This window comes from Peromyscus maniculatus, chromosome 7, assembly GCF_049852395.1.
Source record: "Peromyscus maniculatus bairdii isolate BWxNUB_F1_BW_parent chromosome 7, HU_Pman_BW_mat_3.1, whole genome shotgun sequence".
NCBI classification, from domain to species: Eukaryota; Metazoa; Chordata; class Mammalia; order Rodentia; family Cricetidae; genus Peromyscus; species Peromyscus maniculatus.
In genome coordinates this window covers 82,331,243-82,353,517 of record NC_134858.1, presented here as the reverse complement: position 1 = coordinate 82,353,517, position 22,275 = coordinate 82,331,243, and the positions used below count along the sequence as shown (strand labels likewise).

At 37.6% G+C, this 22,275-nt stretch overlaps 1 protein-coding gene across 2 annotated transcripts in view; it reads left to right on the top strand.

The window, feature by feature from the left end:
• Mei4 (meiotic double-stranded break formation protein 4) overlaps window positions 1-22,275 on the top strand; it is a 171,406-nt gene that overhangs the window by 85,642 nt on the left and 63,489 nt on the right. For both annotated transcript variants that reach the window (XM_042281385.2, XM_042281384.2), the window contains exon 4: window positions 18,741-18,872. In XM_042281385.2, coding sequence (XP_042137319.2) covers window positions 18,741-18,872 — 132 coding nt within the window. The remainder of the gene's footprint in view (window positions 1-18,740; window positions 18,873-22,275) is intronic.

Genomic DNA, 22,275 nt, shown 5'->3' with positions numbered 1-22,275 from the left:
AGAGAGGTAGATCTCTGTGAGTTCAAGGCCAACCTGGTCTACAAAGTGAGTTCCAGGACAGCCAAAGCTGTAAACCAGAGAAACCCTGTTTCGAAAAACCAAAACCAAAAAAAAAAAAAAAAAAAAAAGTATAGTGTGCCTCTGTGTGTGTGTGTGTGTGTGTGTGTGTGTGTGTGTGTGTGTGTGTATGGTTTTTAGAGTATTCACTATCTAAGGCTCACTAATCTGTTTCCTCCATTCTTTTTAAATGCAGTTGGCATTAAACTATTTCACTTTTTAATCCTACAAAAACCTCTCTTCTTTGATTCGGTATGTTATTGTCTAAAAATTACTTGTGGCACCTACTTACATATTTTTACTTTTAATGTGTATAAAATCTGTAATTTTAATGAGGTTGTATTTTGAGTGTATTAAAATGTAGATCTAGAGATTTTCTTTTTTTTTTCTTCTTTGTATATACTTTTACAATGGAAAGATCTTTCACAAAGAATTTCTGTTTAAATTATTGGTTCTCACTACGTAGAAAACATTAGAGACAGTGCCCAGTGAAAGTTAGTGCAGTTAGCTTCCTGAAGACAGATCCTGTAGAATCAGGAACATCACAGCAAAAGTGAATTGGGAATAGCTCTTTACCAGAGTTTGAGCTTATGCTGTGAAACTCAGAGGAAAGATTAAGAAAAGGAAATTAGTTTCAGAACTTGTTAGTTTCAGGGGCACAGGCCAGGTTATTAAGTGAATATTTCTGTAATCTTTGACCAGAAGATTAGAAGAACAAAGTAGGGCTCAATAGTCATCAGTGAAAAAAAGCTGACCCCTGCAAAGAGAGGCCTTGCTGTTCATTCTTACAGCTGTGTCATGGACTGGCTGCATCCAGTTAGAAATACATTCATGCTCTGGTAGAGACACCATGGGCCAATTAACACCTGTCTTCTTGTTGTTGTTTGTTTGTTTGTTTGTTTTTTGTTTTTACTTACTTAGAGTATAATCTTGTCTCTATGTATATGTGTTGTAAAGACTCTTAATGCCCATTCTATCATGTATCAGTAGTTTATTTCTTCCTTTTAAGCATTCGGTGACTCCTGCTTATGCCTGACTGGCCCTTAGATAGGTCATTTTTAAATCTTTATAGGAATGTTTGCAACACATTTAACACTGACAATAGTGGCCTCACTGTCTAAGTAGTTACATGTTCATCCCCAGTCTTGACAGTCACACAAGCAGACTCTGTATTCTGGAGCTTTCATTGCCAATAGCTCTGAACAGAGGAGGAATAACCAATACCTCTATTGTAAAGCCAACTCTTATGAAAATTGTATAGCCATGGCTTGTCAAAACTGGTTATGGTCTTCATCTGTTCTATTGGTTCCTAGTCAGACAATGATGTACTATTTAATCATAGTTTGACAGATCACCTTTTAAGACAGATTAGCTAATATAGGTCGCACACACTGCTTAGAAGTGACTTAAGGTGATATTTAGCTCAAAATTGAGAAGTCAGACTAATGCTGGCTTATTTGTTCTTTTTGTTGTTGTTGTTAGGTATTGCTTATCTCAGCATTGTGATGGTGTGAATTCACTTGTTTGTGTACCACATCTCATATATCTTGATCTGGCTAAGTGTGAGAACCACTGAATTAAGGTCCATCAATTCCTGGTGACTGTCAATGCAGACAAAGCACCATGGAGGATGAGAGCGCTATCCTGCTGGCATGTGGCATATGTGAGGATGTCATTGTGGGGGGACAGCCTTAGGCAGTTCTGCAATCCCTGGGTAATGCTGTGGTTTTGTGTTATGCAGTCTTAGCTGAAACTCACATACTCTGACCATCTGGAGACTAAGAAGAAAAATTGGCACTTGTGAAATTGATGACATGATTTTAGTTTTCATATATTCCACCCCCAAAAATGATCTTATCTTTGCAATGCAGATGAAAGTTATGTGATTTCTTATGAAGCAGAAGTAATTGTGTATGAAGAGTTTCAATTTTTCAGAACAGGTACCCAGGCATCCATAAAAAATCATTATGTATTTTATCCCAGAACATTTAATTTTGAGAAAATATCAGTCCTCATTTGGTCTTCAGAAGGAACACACTGTAAAAGTTATCTCTGCCTTACTCAATCAGATTTCTCTCTTCAAAGAATCCAGGATGGTCATTTTGTATGCTAAATGATATCTAACCACTTCACAGTTTGAACTATCCTCATTTCCTCTTTATAACATAACTAACCAGAGCTGGGTGTGATAGCACGTACTTTAATCTCAGCAGTCTGGCGGTAGAGGCAGGGTTCCAGACTATCCTGGTCTACAGAAGGAGTTCCAGGATACCCAGGTATACACAGAGAAACTCTGTTTTGAAATTATATATATATATATATATATATATATATATATATATAGGCTGAGCAGGTGGCTCTGGTTTCTAAACATGGCACAAAAGACCCTACTGCTATGGATTCTAGATAATAGGGGAGTGTTCTGTGTGCCACATCTTGTATGGATGGAGCGATCGTGTTCTTGGTTAGAGCAGCTACAGGATTTAGGCGCTAACTTCCTCATATATATATATATATATATATATATATATATATATTTAACTTAATATATTATTTTGTATATATTTATGTATATATTAATGAACAATGACCTTTGTTGTTTTTGAAACTGTATTTTTATCAAAATATACTTCTTACAAGAGGAGGACTTAATTTATTCTCCAATGGATCGTAACCAATTCTTAAAATGTTAAGTCTGTCAATATAAATGAAAAAGAATAATAGGATTCAGTCATATTTCAAGCGATTTAAAAATTTAGCTTTAATTTTAAATAAATTAATATTTTAATTTTACTAGTAGTACTCTGGATTACTTGACTACTCTAAATAGAATGCCATCACCTTGACCCTTATATAACATCTGCATGTAGAATCATGGGAAAAGATGTACCACCAGTTGTTGTTTTTCTGTTTCCCTGATGAGATTAGAAGCCCTGCCTTATTTTCATGAGTGGAGCACATGTATTTAAAACTTGCTGGATCTTCTTGAGTGTTCTTATACTCAACGCCTAAAACCCTGTTTCATAATGAATGAATCAAAATGAAAGGGAATCCTGCTGGCTTAATCTGACCCTGAGTGGAGACTGGTGGTCATTCTTCTTAATGCTGTGGAATGGTTCTGACGGCTTTCACTGTTGCTGTGTGATGAATCACTCTAACACTTTGTCCCTCGAAACAGTGATTTCAACCCAGTCAAAGTGGTTGGCATCAGAAGAATATTCACATATTGACAAGGGTGAACAAGAAGGAGCCCCCCCCCATATACACTGGGTAGGAATGTATATTAGACTAGACACTATGGAAGTCTGAAATGGAAGTTCCTGAAAATACTAGTGTAGCGCCCGAGCTACTACCCGTTCACCACGTCCGCACGAGGGGCTGAGGATTAAAACAGAGAGAAGACAGCAGGTCATTTTTCTTCCATTTTATAGAAGGAGGGAAGAGGTCTTAAATACAAGCTTACAGCACAGTGAGAAAAACCCGGAGGGCAGAAGTTCACTATGGATGTTTTACATTTTTGCATCCTAACTGTTTACACCAACATGCAGGATACACAAGCAAGGAACTTCCGGTAAGCTGTTTAGGAGGAAGGAAACCTGCAGGGAATTAGCATAGGGAGGACATCTGATCAAGTCAGCAAGCAAGGCAACAGCTACTCAAGGAACAGGGTCAGGGCCCAACATACTACAATTACAATTATCACATAATTCATTTATACCACCCTTAAGTTTATACCACTCAAAGAAAGGAAAGTCAGCATAAACAGTTATCTGCACACTCATTTTTGTGGTGATATTGTGTTCCACAAAATATTGTGCACCCTAATAAACTTATCTGGGGTCAGAGACAGAACAGCCACAATATTAAACATAGAGGGTAGGCAGTGGTAGCACACGCCTTTAATCCTAGTATTCCAGAGGCAGAAATCCATGTGTTCAAGGATACAGCCAAGCATGGTGACTCACGCCTTTAATCCGAGAAAGAAAGCCTTTAATCCCAGGGAGTGAGGCAGAAAGCAGAAAGATATATAAGGCATGAGGACCAGAAACTAGAAGCATTTTGGCCTGGTTAATCATTTGGCTGGTTAAGCATTCAGGCTTCTAGCACAGTTCAGCTGAGACCCATTCTGGATGAGGATTCAGAGGCCTCCAGTCTGAGGAAACAAGACCAGCTGAGGATCCGGTGAGGTGAGGTAGCTGTGGCTTGTTCTGTCTCTCTGATCTTCCAGCTTCACCCCGATAACTGGCCTCAGGTTTGATTTTATTAATAAGAACTTTGAAGATTCCTGCTACACGTTTTCATCATAGCACAACTCACAACACCATCTTATGGAATCAGAGTAGATGTGCATGCATATTTTAGTTAAATATTATTTAGCCTTTAAGGAGAATGAAATCATCCTATTCTCAGGAAACTGAATGGAGACCATCATGTTAAGCAACATAAGCTAAAATCTCAAAGACAAATACCAGGTTTTCTCTCCGGAGCAGAAACTAGATTTTTACATTACAGGATCTATTAAAAGGAAGAAAACCAGCTGTAGCATCAGAGTTGCCTAAGTTCCTAGTCCTCTGCTGGATTCTTCACATCACCTTGAATCTGCTGAATTCTCTGTGTCCCACCAAAAGAGATTATAAGAGGGAGAACATTTGGGAGTGTGTACTGGGCCAGGACTGGCCTGGAAGTAATGTGATAAAACCTTGATCTATTGTCAACTGTGCTTTCCAAACAAGCTTACATTTGAATGAGTTAAAATAATCCCAAGATATTATTAATATCTTATTATATGATATTACTATACATCTTTGAATTGATATAATTACTATATAGAACTGCAGTGGTGCCTTGGGATTTGCAGTTAATATTTGGGGTCTGTAGTCTCTGATCAGGTAACAAGTGGAGGTCTTAAGTGTGTGTAAAAAGCATAATGCATACCCTGAATGTGGGGATAGATAATAATATTGAAGATAAAGTATGTGCAAATACTGACAACAGTTTAGTGAGGACAAGTTGAAATTGAAAGCTAACTCTGGCTGCATGAGTCAGGAGTATTTAACAATTGCAGCATTACCAACTCTTCATCATTTATGAAGTGTTTTTAAAGGATTATTGGAATCAGGTTATATAGTTTATATTGGCAGTACAGCTCTACTCTTATTTGTTCCAAATAAGAATATGTAAGCTTAGCAAAGTCAAATGAATTGCACTGGACTGAGTGTGTGTCGAGCCATACTGAAATGATAAAGTTCAAGTTTGGAATGGCCAATGATGATTTAAATATCTACTAATAACAATGGTTTTAAAATATCTACTTAAGGAGGGGAAATAAAAGCAAAAATTGGGATGACTATGTGTTTAGGATATCTAGGAAAGCTAGTGTTTAGCTTAATTCAGCTAGTTCTATTGTTGAGAAATCATATTTATAATTATATTTCTGTAGCATAGGAAAAAAACAACATTCATTGCTGTGTAGGCAGGAGGAGGGGAAAATGAGCGGAAATCACAATAGGAAAGACTGGATTGCTGGTGGACACGTTAAGAACAAGAAGTGACTGATGAGGAGTTACTCTAGAACACAGGCATCAAGGGCAAAACAAAGCAACGTCTTTGTAACTACAGAAAAGAAAGGTCTGCCTACTCCACAATGTCAGGGAGAAAAGAAGTAGTAACCTGTTTGTGTTAATAAAAACGTCTTGGTCATAAAATATTAGCCCCATACTTCAAGTGTTCAACAGAAGTGACATGAAAGGTATTAGAGAGATGCCCTGAAGGGCCCTCTGCCAGTGGTGTATATAGTGAGGGCACATTCAGAAATTAGTTTTAGCCTCTGGTGAACAATAAATCTGCCTGAGCTCAATAGAAATCAACTCATGAACGAAAGCAAAGGGAAGACCCAGATGATGTGAAACAAAATCAAATAAAGTCTTGGGGGTAAGGAAATCGGCACTAGGCATCTCCATGTCACCCTCCGGAAACAGCCTCTGGGGCCACGCTCTTCTGCCAGGCATCTTTCCATACTGTGTGAGCTCCCAACTCCAAAGTCTGACTTGACTGTATCCTTGATATCTGAAAGTAGCTATTGATATTTAGACAAGCAAATTTCACTGTCCCTTCATATAATCACTGTCATTTTTCCCTTTAGACAAGCAAACATCATTATCCCTTTCTATAATCACTATCATTAGCACAATGGAGAATCTAAATGTGATAACATGATTCACATCAAGTCTTCCTTTCAAAGCAAGGGTAAAAATGTTCTAGCTCTATAGAAAAGAATATACTCCCAAAGGTCAGACCTAGTCTTTCCTCCCATTCATGTCATCTCCATGTTTTCCTGTTTTATTGATACCTAGATAGGATTTTTATTTTTAAATCTTTATTATTATTCTATGTGTATGAATATTTTTGCCCGCATGCATGCCATTGCACTGTAAGCATGCAGGGCCTTCAGAGACAGAAGAGGGCAATGGATCCCCTAGAACCATGGTTACAGGTAGTTGTGAGCTGCCATGTAGGTGCTGGAAATTGAACCTAGGTCCTCTGGAAGAGCAACCAGTGTTCTTAGCCATTTAGCTATCTCTCCACCTCCCCCTTTTTGTTTTGCTTAATAAATTGGTAGACTTAATAGATTCATGTAGGGGAATCTATTGTTTAACATACTAAAACCTTTTGTCTTATGCCAAGACTCTTGGCTGCCCTGTTTGTGCTAACCATTCAATTTCTGTTATGTCTTCTTTCCTTCAAAAAAATTCATCATATTTATTTTACTAATTTTTTTTAGAATTCATACTATATATTATGAATATATATTACATTATCTATGTAATATATATTGTGTATTATTAATATATGTATATGTGTATACATATATATGTAACTGGCAGCCTTAGGTCAAGAAATAGCCAGCTGGGGGGGGGTGGCGCACACCTTTAATCCCAGCACTCAGGAGGCAGAGGCAGGCGGATCTCTGTGAGTTCAAAGCCGGCGTGGATTACAGAGTGAGTTCCAGGAAAGGCGCAAAACTACACAGAGAAACCCTGTCTCGAAAAAAACAAAAACAGAAACAACAACAAAAAAGAAGGCAAATAGCCAACACCCGGATTCTATGCTGCCTATGGTCTATATATCTAAATACGATTTTGACTTTTATTCTCTGACTCTTCTTTCTAAAAATAGATACATCGCCTTATGTCACTAAGAATGTAGTTTAGCTTTGTTTTTGTATATTTTCCAAATTAAAATAATTTCTAACAACTTTCTTTGCATTGAATGTTTTATCTGTTGAGGTATGTATCTGCTAAAATTCTGTTGCTCAGTGTTTCTAGTGGTGTGTGTGTGTGTGTGTGTGTGTGTGTGTTCGTGTGTGTTTGTGTGTGTTTGTGTGTGTGAGGCGTGCACCACCACTGCCCAGCAGAATGTTTTTAATTGAAATGGAAGTATATCACTTTCCCTTTCATTTTCCTCCCTGTATCCTATCCCTGCCTCCCTCTGAAACACCTCCAGTTACCCTAGAGTCTCAAGTTGATAGCTTATTTTTATTTGATTATTATTGTTACATATATATATGTACATCTATATGTATATGTATGCACGTATGTATAATGTACAACACATGCATATGTTTGTGTTGTTGAATCTGTTTTCATTGGTGTTGTGTCTATGGTTTCAGGGCTGACCACTCTGCATTGTACAACCACTAAAGTCCCTCATCCCTGACAGAGGATAGTTCCTCCCCCATCAGTCATTAGTTGCCTATAGTTCTTTGTCTAGGGTGGGAAACTTTGAAATTTCCCTTTGTAGTTACTTGAATACTTGTATAACCAGCATTTTATCATTTCTATTCTGTTTTATGTACAATCTATATCTATATTTTATTCATTTCTATTATATATTTGATATTCTTTTTTTTTTTTTTGGTTTTTCGAGACAGGGTTTCTCTGCGTAGTTTTGCGCCTTTCCTGGAGCTCACTTGGTAGCCCAGGCTGGCCTCGAACTCACAGAGATCCGCCTGCCTCTGCCTCCCGAGTGCTGGGATTAAAGGCGTGCGCCACCACCGCCCAGCTTATATTTGATATTCTTAATGTAAACAATAATTATAGACAATAGAGCTAGTTTTTTCATACTTTATAGATATGGTTTAGGGAAATCTCCATAAACTTAAATGTTAGAATTCTTAACTCTTGACAGTACCCTGGATTCTTTTGAATGATGTTGCTCCCTGAAGATAGGGATAGAAAAATTTCCTAAATGATAAAACATGTTGAGCTCATACATGAAAGAAATTTATAATGTGGCTGGTCCTTTCCTCTGCCAGATGCACAAAAGCCTCAAGATGTGGTAAGAGCCATTCTTCTCATATGGAAGTAGTTTCTAGCTATGTCTTGGGATTTGGCTTGAGAATACCTTTCCTTCCTTCCTTCCTTCCTTCCTTCCTTCCTTCCTTCCTTCCTTCCTTCCTTCCTTCCTTCCTTCCTTCCTTCCTTCCTTCCTTTCTGTTTTGAGATTTTATAAGTCCTTCCATTACCATCATCTGATGTCTCATTAATTACAGGATTCCAGTACTTACAACTTAGTTGTTTGGTTCCTCAAACTTGTTTTCTTCAAGAATTTTTATTTTTATAACATTTATTTATTTATTGTTCTTTGCTGTTTATTTCACATCTATTCTTTACCTGTTCTGTGTCCCAATAAGGTTCAATTTGCTTTTTATTATGAACCTTGCTTTTCCCATGTTTTCTTTTTCTCATTATTCATCTTATTATGTTACCAACCCATTTAACAAACATTAATTTTAGGGTATGCTGTGCTTTGATGTAAACTAAAATGAAATATAAAACTAAATATAAAAACATTTTAAAATAGGGCCAAGTGTGGTGGTACATGCCTTTAATTTTAGCCCCAGGGTAGCAGAGGCAGGAGGATCTCTGCAAGTTCAAGACTAGACTGATCTGTGCAGCAAGTTCCAGGACAGCCAGGGCTGCATAGTGAGATCCTGTTTCAAAAATGTTTTAAAATAGATGAACATAAGTAAAGGGAACAGAGCCTGTTGGACAAAGTGTTTGCCCTTTTATTGTGATTCCATCATTGATAAACTGACAAATATTTCATACATCGTTTCTCCTTTTTGAAGAATATGTCTGCTGAATACACAGAATTATAGGTTACCAAATACTTTGTTAAGGCATTATGGTGGTGATAGAGCATTGAAGCTTTGACTGTTCTGTTGAATATATATGTTGTCAATCACATTATCATGTTCTTTTAATATGCATTATAGTTCTGTATCCATTCCCTGCTGTGGGATGTTCTGTAGGTCCTGTGGGAGCCCATTCTCAGGTTCTTTGTGGCGTTACCCAGCAGGTCCGTATAGAGGATGATTAGGACCATGGGCCTGAGTGCAGGTGTTTGAGATGGTCTGCACTTGGCTGTGCTGGGGGATGGTCTGTATGTCAAGTTGCTCTGATTGGTTAATAAATAAAACCTGATCGGCCGTGGCTAGGCAGGATAAAAGGACAGAAAGGCAGAAGGAGACGCTGCAGCCGCCGCAATGACCAGAGAGACTGCAGCCGCCGCCATGACCAGAGACACTGCAGCCGCTGCCATGACCAGCAGCATGTGAAGACGCCAGTAAGCCACCAGCCACATGGCAAGGTATAGATGTATGGAAATGGATCAATGTAAGATAAAAGCACAGTTAGCAAGATAAGGACAGTTGGCAAGAGGCCTGCCACGGCCATACGGTTTGAAAAGCAATATAAGTGTCTGTGTTTACTTGGTTGGGTCTGAGCGGCTGTGGGACTGGCGGGTGACAGAGATTTGTCCTGACTGTGGGCGAGGCAGAAAAATCAAGCTACATTTGGCGCCCGAACTTGGGGCTAAAGAAAAAAAAGGGCTAAAGAAAAAAAGAGAAGAAAAAAAAAAAAAAGAGGGACTAAAGAAAAAGGACAAATGAACAGGGATAAAGGCCGGTGTTATGAAAAAAAAAAATACTAAAGACAAAGTCCCTTAACCAAGAGGCGCTCCAATAAAGTGTGATCTGAGAAGAATCCTCGCGTGGTGGTAAAGAGGATTCAGAACTCAACACACGGAGCGGTGACGTCGGTAAGTTCTCCAGGAATGGTGACGTTGGTATTAAAGAGAATATAAAAAATAAGCCATGTAAAGATGGATATCACACAGAGAGTTTGGATTATATTGTCTTTGGGATTTTTAACTGCAGAAAAACATTTGATCGTAAAAGATGTTGAGTTAAACCAATATGTATATATTAAAGATATCTTGACTTTAAAATTTGGATATAAGGATGTGTTACTTTGGAAAGGAGACTCTGTTTTTGTCTCTACAGAAAGCCAGAGGCTATGGATTTTTTCCAGATTGAGATACATCAGGTTTGATCAGCCAAGACCACCTGAAAGGTCTCCGATGACACCATGGCCCAGATGATCCAACATCCAGAATCGTTTCAAGGCAACTGGCTCAGATGATACGGTCTCACGGACTACTCCATGATCCTAAAATTTTCTTTGCATCCCCATAAGATACAGCGCCCCCCTCCAGCAGGAAGTAGTTAAGAGAAGCTACGCCCAAATTCCCAAATATACCAAGCTGACTTTGGAGATGTGTAAAAGTTAAAACCTTCCTTTTAAAAAAAAAAAGAAAGGGGAAGTGCTGTGGGATGTTCTGTAGGTCCTGTGGGAGCCCATTCTCAGGTTCTTTGTGGCGTTACCCAGCAGGTCCGTATAGAGGATGATTAGGACCATGGGCCTGAGTGCAGGTGTTTGAGATGGTCTGCACTTGGCTGTGCTGGGGGATGGTCTGTATGTCAAGTTGCTCTGATTGGTTAATAAATAAAACCTGATCGGCCGTGGCTAGGCAGGATAAAAGGACAGAAAGGCAGAAGGAGACGCTGCAGCCGCCGCAATGACCAGAGAGACTGCAGCCGCCGCCATGACCAGAGACACTGCAGCCGCTGCCATGACCAGCAGCATGTGAAGACGCCAGTAAGCCACCAGCCACATGGCAAGGTATAGATGTATGGAAATGGATCAATGTAAGATAAAAGCACAGTTAGCAAGATAAGGACAGTTGGCAAGAGGCCTGCCACGGCCATACGGTTTGAAAAGCAATATAAGTGTCTGTGTTTACTTGGTTGGGTCTGAGCGGCTGTGGGACTGGCGGGTGACAGAGATTTGTCCTGACTGTGGGCGAGGCAGAAAAATCAAGCTACAATTCCCTTTATTGTTCATTATACCTAGAAAAATGTCTTCCTTTATCCTTTCACGTTTTCCCTCTCCTGCTATCCTCCCTGCCCCGATGGTTTTCTTTATTTACCAAGGGTCAACCCCAGAGATGTCTGTATTCTAGGCCAGTCTGCTGTGGACACACCATTGAGCAGTCCAGCTTCACCTTCTGCTCTCCTTTCATCCCCCGATTAATCGCTTCTTTCCTCCGGTTTTCTCTCTGAATAAGGTGTTCCTTTGGGTTCTGTTCTTTTAGCCTCTCTCTATACTCCACTCACTTTTCCCGTCTCTAGCTGCTTTCCTTCCCTTCATTTTCCCAGTTTACTACCTTCCTCTTTCATCTCATATTTATCTCATTGGCTCTGTTTAAACTTTTAATCTTCCTTTCCTCATTTACAGTTGTTTTTGCTTTTCTAGTACTCTGGGTAATTTTATTCATAATTATTTTCTCTTCCATACTTGATGTCTGACTAATGCATCATGTCTTTGGAAAGTGTATTTGTAATTTTTATTATTGCTTATTTGATGATAGCTTATTTTTGAATTTATTTGTGCAGCTTTTATTATAAGCTCATGGTTTTTTGTTTTGTTTTGTTTTGTTTTGTTTTTCCGAGACAGGGTTTCTCTGCGTAGCTTTGCGCCTTTCCTGGAGCTCACTTGGTAGCCAAGGCTGGCCTCGAACTCACAGAGATCCGCCTGGCTCTGCCTCCCGAGTGCTGGGATTAAAGGCGTGCGCCACCACTGCCCGGCATAAGCCCATGTTTATCTGAATTTTAATCTATAGGAATTCTAAAAACTAAAATTGATATTGCTTTTCCCCAAAAGTTGTTTTGTATTTTCATGTTCCAAGTGTCATAAGTAATTAGTTTTTCTTCTGAAATTGTGGTTTCCTGAAATACTTAGTAGTATAAATCTGATCTACAAACCAAATATAGACATAGCTACTTGGCAGATTCTTAGAAGTAGCTATTGCTACACTGTTAAGAGCATTGATAATACTAGCCCCTGAAAGTTCCCTTCCAGGATTGTTCCACTGTTGAGATTGAAGCATAATGCAGATGTTAATTTCATGCTCAGAGACCAAACAGTTAAGTTGAAAGACACACAACAAAACAACAACAACCAAAAAAAAAAACAAAAAAAAAAAACTCCAAATTCTAAAATAATCTCATAGGGGCTGGGTATGGCTCAGTGGTTAAGCTCACTTACTGCTTTCCCAGAGGACCTAGGTTTGGTTTCTAGCACCCATGTGACAGCCAACAACATCAGTAATTCCAGCTACAGGGGATATAATGCTTTCTTCTGACCTCTGTGGGTGTACTAAAAATGTATAGTACACAGATGTACAGGGACGCAAAGCATACACATAACATAATTTAAAATTAGCCCTACAATCTATTTCAAGAAGTTTGTGCGTTTGTGTTGGGTTGTGTTCTAGCTGTCCTGCAGCATGAGCCACAGGTTGCATGGGAGTATGTTGGCATCACTGTCCATCGTTCACTGGTAATATTCACAATGCTGAATCTAAGAAATCTTGCTGTTAAAATACATTACATCAGGGGCTAAAGAGACGACTCAGCAGTTAGAAGTGCATACTGCCTTTGCAGAGAATCAGAGTTTAGTTCCCTCCACCCATGGACCCACATCAGGCAGCTCACAACTCCTTGTAGCTCTAGTTTCATTAAGTGTGGCCTTCCCTTCTAACATCTGCAGGCAATGCACACACATGCGCGCACACACACACACACACACACACACACACACACACACACACACACCATTTTAAAAACAAAAATCAAACCTTCCAAGAAAATATAGATTACAGAAGTCTGGAAATACTACAACAGAATGGTCGTCTTCTTAGCTAACATAGTAATGCAGCTTCTGACTAGCCAATGCAAGGCTTACACATTTGTGGGGGATGTACTTTAATATATCCCAGGTCCCTGAGGTTCTATAATAATCTATAGATTCTTCTCTGATGTAGATGTTCTATTCAGTAGATAAGGTATGTTCAATAGTTAAAGAGTTTACTTTGCATGATGTTAATCAGTATAACATCTAAACTAGCACTTTGGGACCAGAAGGTGGTCCAGCGGTAAAGAAAAGAGCTCTTTCTGTTCCAGAGGACTGGAATTGAATGCCCAGAGCCCATGTCAGATGGCTCATGACTTCAGGAACTCCATCCAGCTCCAGGGGATCTGATACTGTCTTCTGGCCTCTGCAGGCACCTATACAAATATTGTATTCATTCACATACACATGTATGCATACACATAAATGAATTTAATAAAAAATATTTTAAATGTTTGTTAACTATCAGTCTGACTTCAGTAGTTTTAATTTAAATCCAGTACTCAGTTCTTAAATTCTCTTTACTCTGGTTAATTAGATAAACATAACATTCATGTCTTCTAAATTTGTACACTTTTCATATCAGGATGAAAGTGGATTGAATTGTGATAGCTTTTGTAAGCATCTTGTCTTCCATAAGTAGTAGGACTAACTTAGTCATCCTGGTGCACAGACCACATTCTTTCAGTATTTATCATAAATCAACTTTGAATCATATGACTATTTAATTTTTGCTATTAATCTTTAATATTTTTCCTATTCTTTAGAAACATGGGGTTTTCCTGAGTAGCTTCCTCCCTTATAGAAAATGTTAATGTAAATAATTATTTCACATTGGTTTGTGCAATTAATTCTGGCAGAAACTTTTACACTAAAATATGAAAATGACTTTTTGCAAAGCAAAATAACATATTGCAGTGTATGTATTTTCTATATTTTTATATTTTTTTATACGAGTACCTTTGGGCATAATTGGTATGATACAGTTGATTAGGGAACATTTACCTTCACTTTTTTGCTCATGTTGTAGTATCTTTGAGAAGCGTATCAGTTCTACTTCATAGATTCAGGCTACTTGTTCTTTGAAAGCACCAGAGGTTGCGAGGCACCTTGTTCATTCTGGTTTACTACAAGTGGGAGATAGTCTCAGCCATTCATTCTCTGGACTTTTTTTTCCTACTCTATTGTCAGTTCTGGCATGACAAATAAGAGTTTCATTTAAAAGTAGGGTTGGAGCTGGTTGTAATTGGCTCATGCTTTTAATGTTAATACTTCAGAAGTTGAAGCAAGAGGCCCTCCATGAGTTCCAGACCAATGTGGGCTACACAGTAAGTTCTAGAGTTTCCAGTTTTGTGTATAGTTTGTCTGCTTGATGGTTATTTAATGATGGGATACTTGATTTTAGTTAATACTGAGGTTCATACTGAGCAGAATATAATCAGGTAATGTCCTAGGATCAAGCAGGGCCAGATAGCATGAGCAAAGAGCTTTGTTTTACTTTCTATAGAGTCATAATTACTTGTCACAGTATAATGTTGTCCTCGGTGCCAGGTCCCCTATTTTTAGGATGTGATATTTTTAGGATGGGCTACAGGGTCCATGTAATACAAACACATTGGGTCTTACAGATAGCTCACAGATCCAAGTATCAGACCTACTTGTTTTTCTCATTTTTTTACTTGTTTCTCAAAATTTAAAGCCATGGAATTTACTCAATATATGTGTCTAGGTTATAAACCAAATGGGTATATTTTGCCTTAGTTACTCAAAAAGGCCTTTCAAACATTTCATCTTTAATTATAAGAAATGCATAATGAAGCAACATGTTTTATCCTAAAACAAGCATGTGTTCTTCTCATGTACTCAAACTTTGAGACTTATTTCCTACTTTCTGGAACACTCATATTTTTCTAGAGCCTTGAGAATACCTGCTTTTTACCATCAGAATACCATCAGTATAATACATCACTATGGTGTCCTGTGGAATTATTTGAAGATTACAATTCTTGTAAACCAGTGGCTAAGAGACAACAGACTGACAGAGATTTAAACAGTAGAGAAAAAAGTATGCTCTTGTTAACTAAGTGAATGCACACTGCTTCACTTTCCCTGTGTATTAGAATCACCATGTGCCTACAAAGTTTAAGTTAGTGTTGCCCCTTCCAGGAAAGGCTGCCTCTGCATAATAACACTATGTAATCCAATACACCTAGATTAAGTTAAGCATCCACTGCTGCTCTAAGAACTTGCTCTAAGAACTTTCTATCTTTTATGTAGCTCATGTGGACAAGTAATTTGGCATGTGGTAGGAATTTCTGCCCTCCATATTCCAAGCCTTTACTGTGGCAATGTGCTCCATGAATCCCCCAGATGAACATGCATCATGAAACACTTTGTGAAGAGTGAGTTTTAAGGAAGAACTCTCTAACCCACAGTGTTGTGGAATACTTAACTATGTAAAGATGTGTTACATTTGTTTGTGCTGCATTTGTTTAAATATGAAAACATGTATTGCATTTGTTTCACCTTGCTTGCCTACGGCACCTGATTGGTCTAGTAAAAAACTGAACGGCCAATAGCTAGGCAGACAAAAGCTAGGCAGGGCTGGCAGACAGGGAGAATAAATAGGAGAAATCTAGGAAAGGGCAAAGGAATGAGAGAAAAAGAAAAAAGGAGAGAACAAGGGAGATAGAGAGGGGCACACCAGGGCCAAGAAGCCAGCAGCCACCAGGTAGCCAGACATGAGAAACAGTGAAAGTAGGATACACAGAAGGAAAGAAAAGTAAAAATTCCCAAAGCAATAGATAGGTAAAGAGAAGCAAGTGAATTTAAGTTAAAAGAGCTAGTCAGAAATGAGCCCAAGCTAGGCTGAGCATTCATAACTAATAAGAAATCTTCATGTCATAATTTGGGAGCTGGTTGGTGGCCCAAAATAAAAAGCCTGGTTGGTATGCCCATAGGATCACAAAGGACATTGCTGCTTCTGCGATGATTAAAAACCTGCATAATTAGCTAGATTCTCAATGGCTGCTGAGACAGATCCTTGTCAACAAAATGCACACTCAGCACCCACTTCTGGTCTCTTCTTCTGTAATACACTTTTAATTCAGGGGCTCAGTGAGCTCATCTCATCAGCAGAGCTCAGCTCATTCTCACTTCATAGGCACTTGGGAAAAGATTGTTTCTGGCTCTTTAGGTTCCTGAAATAAAGGAAGTTTCAATAGGAAAAGAAAGGTTGATTTGAGTGTTGAGCTAGGGTTTTCTTAGTTTCATAGTTAGCTAAAATATATTGTTGATAATTCTGACCTCTATATCAGTCTTCCTAAGAGACTCCATTATATATCAAAGAAAGAGAAGCTTCGAGTATAACTTTGGATACATAGAGGTCATTTAAAAATAATATTTACAGAATTGTGGGCCGGGCGTTGGTGGCGCACGCCTTTAATCCCAGCACTCGGGAGGCAGAGCCAGGCGGATCTCTGTGAGTTCGAGGCCAGCCTGGGCTACCAAGTGAGCTCCAGGAAAGGCGCAAAGCTACACAGAGAAACCCTGTCTCAAAAAACAAAAAAAAAAAAAAATAATAATAATAATATTTACAGAATTGTAAACTGAACTAAGAATTATATAACCTTTTTTACCTTGTGAAATTTAGTCAGAATAGTAGTTCTTTTCTATACTATCGACGAGGTCTTTATTTTGAAATTCTCAGCATCATTCTCTACCAGGATTACATTCATTCCATAATAAAGTTTATTTGTAGCATTTAACTTTTCAGTGGCTAGTAAATTAAATTTATAGCATATACCCATCAATGCTTTTATATTATCATTATGAATTATAGCATTGTGATGCTTATTGAGTACCTTATTAGGTATCTGACACTAAGCTCAGCATTTTTACTGTCTTAATGTGCTTAACACTTGTAGTATGTAGTTACCTTCACAGTTGGTTTGCATGTGGGGAAGCTGTGACACAAAGCCTATATAGTGAGTGCTAGGTTAAGCTCGGAAACAGCCAAGCTAAGATTTGGTTCAGGTGGGAGACTCTCTAACATAGCCTCATTCCTGGCATCACCATTTTACTACGACTCCAAAGTCCCCTTTATTTTGTGTCATTTTTTTTCTCCTTTTGAGAAAATTCTTTAGAGAAAGGTCCACACAAAATTGAAGCACCAGTTAAAATTAAATAACCATCTGAAATCTCATAGCGTTCAGATAAGGTCATGTTTTTCTTTAACTACAAAAATGAAAATGCTGTAAACATTTTAAGTTTACCAATAGTACTACATTTTAATGAGCAATCTGAATCTAAACCAATTATATTGTTAATAAACAATGATAAGGAAATATCTAAGTGTCCCTGGGATAGCGTAGTTCCATAATTAGGTTAGCTTAGGCTACTGTGAAACATAAATTATATATTCTAGAGTTACAGTAAATATTTTCATTAGCTCTGTAATCTTTACAGAGCTCATTATTATTGCCATTGTGAATGTCCTAAAAGAATATTTACTATTAAAGTATCAATCAGAAATATATCTGTAGATAAATGTTCATCCAAAAAGATACAGTGTAACATTTCACCATTTCACCTTGCATACATAGCACTGAAATTGATGTCTCTTTGGTGTAATTGAAGCTTGTGGAGAACAGTGAATGTACATGATGATTTCTATCTTAAGTCTCTTTTCTTTTGGCTACTTTAAAGGTCATATACATGAAACCCTTCTCATGAGTTTTACATATCATAGTGTGATTTTTAATCACATGACTTTATTCTTAATAATATGTGATGTGTTGTATCCTCTTGGTATTTAAACTTTTCTTAATGGTGATGGTTTGGCAGGATAGTTGAGTGGATAAAAGCTTGCCAGTGAGCCAAATGACCTAAGTTTAATCCTTGGGATACACGCATGCAAAGAGGGAACCAACTCTCACAAGTTTTCCACTGACCTATGCTTGTACATTTTGATACTCTTACACACACATACACATAGACATGCAAACATGTACATGTGCAATAAATAAATGAATAAATTAATAAATAAAATTGAAATAAATAATTAAAATAGGTAACAAAGAGGAACTCAGACTGTCAATGTGCTTTTTCCTCCCAACCTATAAAGCCTGACTCTTCAAAAACAGAGAAATGCTCTATCTACCCTGTCCTCTTCCACCTTGGAAGTGAGACACACAGAAGACCCTTAAGTTCTCATCTTCTTCAAAGTTCGCTCATCACCTTTTAAATCTACTTGTTTATATGTCTGTCTACCCGTCTTCTATCATGTCAGGACTTACAAAACCATTTTATTAGTTTCCTTACTCCCCTATTGTACATTCATACTTTCTGACAGTTCAACTTCTTCCATTTTAGCACCCTGTCATACATTTAAAACTTTTGACTGCTACAGAAAGTCACAGTACCTATTTTATAAAAATTATTTTCACAGTTTTTCTCAGGACTAACCTGGAAGTATGCTAACATCTTGTACTCTGTTCAGCATCTACCTTAGAAATAATAAGCCTTAGAAGCTGTGCACTAAATATGCCAATGTGATGGAAATAGAATCTCACTCATTTTCTTTTGTAGTTCCAGGTGCAGCATTATGTCTCTCAGAGTCTCGTGACCCTAGGAAGTTGCAGCTTGTTGAGGAAGTCTATTATATTGCTACTACTATCCGAAGTGAACAGTTTTGTGGATGACCTGGGAGCCATCAATCAGGTACATATAACTTGAAGCTGTAACTCATTAACTTGGGTTCAACACAACTATCAGCTTTTGGCTTTGTTCTTTCTCTCTTCTTCTCCCCGTATTGATTTATTGATTTGGTACTATTTCATTTGTTGCATTATCTCTAATACATGTGAATATTCCTGCCTACTGAAATTACACAAGGGTACTTCAGCCAGTAGAGGTTTTGTTATTGTTGTTGTTTAATAAATCCATTTTGTCCTCCTTACTGACACACATGTACCAACGTTCTATTGTTCTTAGCAAAGGAATGTTTAGATGAACAGACTTAAATATTCCCAATGGTAATATAAAGTGAAATAGGGGAAAATAAGGTGGACCTGAGGATACTAAATAGAGAATGGTTCCTCTACCCTATTGCCTGAGAGAATTTTCCAGTTGAATTTTAAATATCCTGTTGTCAAGCCACACACAATCCAATTAAACAGAGGTCTCTGAAGGAGGATAGTTGGCACCAATATTGCAAAAGCATGCCTGGTATTTCCACAATGCAGCCTAGACTTAACGCCAGTTCCTCCAGCCCTTTCATTTGTACAAAGTGTTACATGTTACCTCTGTCAAACATGTGGAAGGAATAGAAGCCATTCCCAGATTCTGATGTTGATCATTGATATTGCATATGTTTACCCTATGTTATTTACCATCTCTATTGTAGAATTCCGGAACACAATTAAAAAGAAATCAGAAGGAAGTTGGCAAATTTATGTAAAAGTAAAGTAAATTTAATAAATCAAATATACCTTGGAGTTTTAAAGGGCTTTTGGGTTACCTATTTTCCTCTGACTTCTCTATGTTTAATGGAATGATCTTAAAACTATTCTAGTCTTGTTCAGTGGATGACACAGCATATCATTTAGTAAGCATTGTTTAGGTGATTCTGAGAGATAAATTTATAAAGTTATTGTCACAAATCTAAAAGAGAAATAAATAAGTCAAGCTGATTACTGTAAAAATAACAAAATGTTGAAATAAATGCATGGTGCTGTTTGTAGAAGTTCCAAGGTCAAAGAACTGGTCACAGGAGCTCCCAAAGCACTTCTTGTAAAAGGAACAACTTTAAAAAAAAAAAAAACAGATTTGAGTGGAATCAGCAGAGAGTATCAGAATGCAAAGGAACTGGACTGTTACTTGTAAGAAGAGGTTTCCCAGGGTTTCTGAGGAAACAAGATGGGTTTGGCATTTAACAGGGAACACTGTGGGAAATAAGTATAATTGAATTGAATTATTTATCTGGAGCATAATAACAAGTTGAGAAGTCAAAATTTCATCTTTGTAGTTTAGTTTAATTTTGAAGTAGCATCATAGATATGGAACCAAACCTTAAGGTACCCACCCTTAAGTCAGTAAGACACTTGACCATGACTTCAGAAGGACATCTGCAAAAGCCATAATTTACACTTAAGTGTTCTATTATGCTACTTTAAGAAAACAAAAAGGGGGTTGGAGAGATGGGTTAATAGTTAAGACAACGTACTGTTCTTGCAGAGGACCCAGGTTCAAGTTCAAGCATCCATATCTATTATCTCATAGCTGCCAGTTCCAGCAATTTCAGTGGCCTTTTCTGGCCTCCAGGGGTATTGGATTGCACTTGGTACACATAAACTCATGCAGTTTAAAGACACATATGAAGGAGGGAAAGACGACTGAAGGGAAGAAAGTGAATTTAAATAATAGAAGAAGAAAAAAACAAAATAAGACTGCAAACAATAATGAATTGTTTGCAGGCATTTGTGGTAAATGCTTCACTTGTGCTGTCCTAATCAATCCTTTTGACAACCCTTCCAAATATTAGTATTGATCAAAGACAAAGAAACTATAAGTCAGCATTTCTAATGGCAAATAGCAGAATGCAGTGCAGCCAATTTAAACAAATGAATTAATGAGCAGCTATGGATATTTGGAAGTGGGCTGAAGTATGAGACTTTGGGCTGTACTTTCATGAATTAAACCTTTACCATACTGCAGAATTAGACTATCAAGGACATGGGTGACTATTTTTGCTGTCATGACCAGCAAACTGTGTACTGAATCCATCAGTGCTGGATCTTCTTTGGGGTTCAGAATGTTATGTGTCAGCATAGTATACAGAAGCAGACCATGTGAGCCTTATGTAAGATTTAGCTCACTATATAACTTACTTTCAATTGAACAGTTTCTTTTAATACAAGTAATAACATAAACAAAAAAGATAAAAGATATCGTTATGTGCATTCTTCACTATTTTAAACTGTGAAAAGGAGATAAAGCAATGAATGATAACTTTAGATCATGGGGTCCATCACATCTAGGGCTCAGAGAGTCAGTGCCATACTCTTAGAGAATGAACAGTAATAATGCACAAGTTGAAAAGCTTACATATGGGAAGCCAGATGGAATGCAAAGGGACATTGAAGATCTCAGATACAGGAAGTCACTTGTTCCCAGCCCTCAATTCATTGTATATACCAACAGATTCTAAAGGAAAGTTAATGTGGAGAGGTTAAAACTAACAACAAAAACAAAAACAATAAATGCCCAATTAAGAGATGTAGAAATGTCACTGAAATAGGCTACTGTGGAAAAATGCTTTTGTGTAGACAGAGAAATTGAGTTTGGATGTGCTGAACTTGAGGAAGCGTTGAAGTAACATAAATGTAGGAGACAATCTTTCCAAAGGTCTTAACTGATTCGCAGTTGGATACCTGTCTGCTAGACAACACTGGAAAAATAAAGTAACAATTATTAATGTCTTCTCTCTAGACATGTTAAAAAAAAGGATGTATAACCTTTAACCTTTAGGAAAAAAATGAGTTAGAAGAAATAAAACCCAAAATGGGGCTGGAAAGAGGGCTTAGTGGCTAAAAGCACCATGTGCTCTTCCAGGGGACCCTGGTTCAGTTCCTAGTACCTAAAAGGCAGCTCACATCAGGCAGAAAATCTGAAGTTATGCAACATCCTCTTCTGCTGTCTTAGGGCACTGTACATACGTGATGCAAAAGCATACATGCTAAATGTCCATACACATAAAATAAAATGAAAAAAAGTGATGGAAGATAATGACATTGGTAGTTATTATAAATGTGTTACGATAGTTTAACAACTTCTATTTCAAATCTATTAAATATCTTGAAGAATATGAGAATAGCAATAAGAAAATGGGAAATTTCAACAATAATATTGATAGCAGTATATCTATGAATAAAGTAATCAAAGTCTAAGTAAATATAAAAATGAAAGGAATCCTTACCAGTAAGCTCCATAAGTTATATTAAGTACATATTCCTTAGTTGCTAATTTCCTAAATGAACTGAAGAAGTAGAAGATAAAGTTATCTTCTGTTATCTAGAAAAGTTACATTTACAATTGTAATCAATTTCCCAAGTCAAAGTTCAGG